Genomic DNA, 1,988 nt, shown 5'->3' with positions numbered 1-1,988 from the left:
GTTGATAAGCTTATCTTCCCCAACCAACTAGCTCCTAGGTTAGGCTATATGCCTTTTCCTGGGCTTTCTATTGTACTTTTATAGGGTATCCTATTGGGATTGATTGTGTACCCACATGGCTGTGAATATCAGTATGATATGTTAGTTGGTTATGCAACTATGGTTATTCCAACTTTACACAGGACAAGTGTGTTGCCCATGGAAGCTTGAGCAATTTAAAGATATTATTCTGCAACTAATATTGTGCTACATGAAGAAGTTGTGTTCAACAAACTAATTGGGTTGGAATAAGTATGGTCAAAGTCCTATGCATCCGTCCTTGTGCTCCATCCACTTCCTTTTTCGAACTTCTTAGATGATGAGCTCCCCCGATGATTTGAAAATTGGTTCATTGCTTCATTTGATCTTCGTACCAGCTATGGATCCAGGCATTCTGATTTCATATGACCTAGTTGTCCACATCCAAAACAGGTAATATCCTATTGCGTGCAGTCCTTGGCGTAGTGACCTTTTCTTGCACAGTTATGGCATCGAACTCGACTATAAAACGGTGTGATTGTCTCATCTCTAGTTTGGAAATTCATCTCTGACTGAGTTTGTTGTATCTGAATTGGTTGTGGTTCCAACCTTGCCTTCCGTTTTCTTTCATTCTGCACTTCTTCATAATCATTCTCCAAAGTAATTGTAGTATCCACTAGCTCGTGGAACCTTGTGCATTTGGTTAGATTCAACTGCATTTTCAGAAATGGATTCATCCCTTTTAAGAACCTTTTTATCCTTTTCTCCTCTGTGTTCACATCCTCTGCTGCATAACGTGATAAACGATCAAACTCTCCTAGATATTTCCATACCGACAAGTCATTCTGCTTCAAGGTCTCGAAGTCTTTTCTCTTTAGCTCCATGATACTTTCAGGAACCTGAGCTTCTCGGAACTTCTTCTTAAACTCGTCCCACGTGAAAACATGTCCCGAAGGTTGAATTAGAATCACGTTATCCCACCATGACGCTGCTAGTCCTGATAGTAGATAGGTGGCATATCTAACCTTCTCTTCATCATTACACTGAACTGTCTTTAATTTCCGCTCAGTGTCCCTCAACCAATCATCCGCATCCATAGGTTCTGGTGCGGTAGCAAAAGTCAGTGGATTGGTTTGTAGGAATTCCGTAAGACTCACTCCTTTTGGCCCTCCATTTCTGATACCTCCATTATTCTCACGTATCAAACGACTGAAAAACTCATTTTGTAGTGCTAAGTTTGCTGCTCTATCCTCAGCCATCCTTTCCATGTGCTCAAAGAATTCTTGCTCAACCAGGACAGGGGTTGATGTTGACGATCTAGTGGCGGAGAATGCCTCTTCCATCCGCTTAGCTTCTCTTTCCTGATCTTCTTTTGCCTCCCTCTCTTCATGAGTCGTTACTATTTCCTCAGTTGGTTGGTAACTCGTCTCTCCCTCACGCGATCCCATTTACCCTCTAGACCTGTAACATCAAGAAAGAACTCAATGATGCAACATGCATTTGCACACCAAGGTCAAACTTCATGCACAGATCTAGTCAATCAATGAAAATCCAATAAAATCCAAGAAGATTCAGCTTTGTGCTTATAATACAAATCATCATAGGCCTGAATAAAATAGTTGAGTAAGACATCTCTAAACATCAGGCTCTGATGTGTAGTATATAACACCACATAAGATAGGTTTAAATCGTGATACTTAGCACGAATATATGGGATTCTACTATTTGTCTCACCCTTTACCTTAATTGCACATTTGCAATGAGATAAACTTGAAACAAAATGGTCTAGGATAGTTAAGGTTAACCTAATTTTCTTTGGAAGTATTAATTTAGCTTCCCTTTTTGTTGAGGAATACCTCACATGATATCTTTAGGTTCCAACATCGTCACTCTAAACACATAACTATGGAAATATAACTCTTATACTTCCATGTGTTCTTACCATGTAACTAGGGTTCTGATGTACTTGA

At 39.8% G+C, this 1,988-nt stretch overlaps 1 protein-coding gene across 1 annotated transcript; it reads right to left on the bottom strand.

Moving 5' to 3' along the window:
* Positions 1–479: 479 nt before the first annotated feature.
* On the bottom strand, positions 480–1,466 carry LOC139832648 (uncharacterized). Its single transcript, XM_071822457.1, has one exon. The coding sequence runs from the start codon at positions 1,464–1,466 to the stop codon at positions 480–482; it is 987 nt and encodes a 328-aa protein (XP_071678558.1).
* Between the last annotated feature and the right edge of the window lie 522 nt (positions 1,467–1,988).

Source organism: Lolium perenne, chromosome 1 (assembly GCF_019359855.2).
Source record: "Lolium perenne isolate Kyuss_39 chromosome 1, Kyuss_2.0, whole genome shotgun sequence".
Taxonomy (NCBI): Eukaryota; Viridiplantae; Streptophyta; class Magnoliopsida; order Poales; family Poaceae; genus Lolium; species Lolium perenne.
Note: the sequence above shows the minus strand (reverse complement) of the source record. Positions and strands in the feature narration are given on the sequence as shown.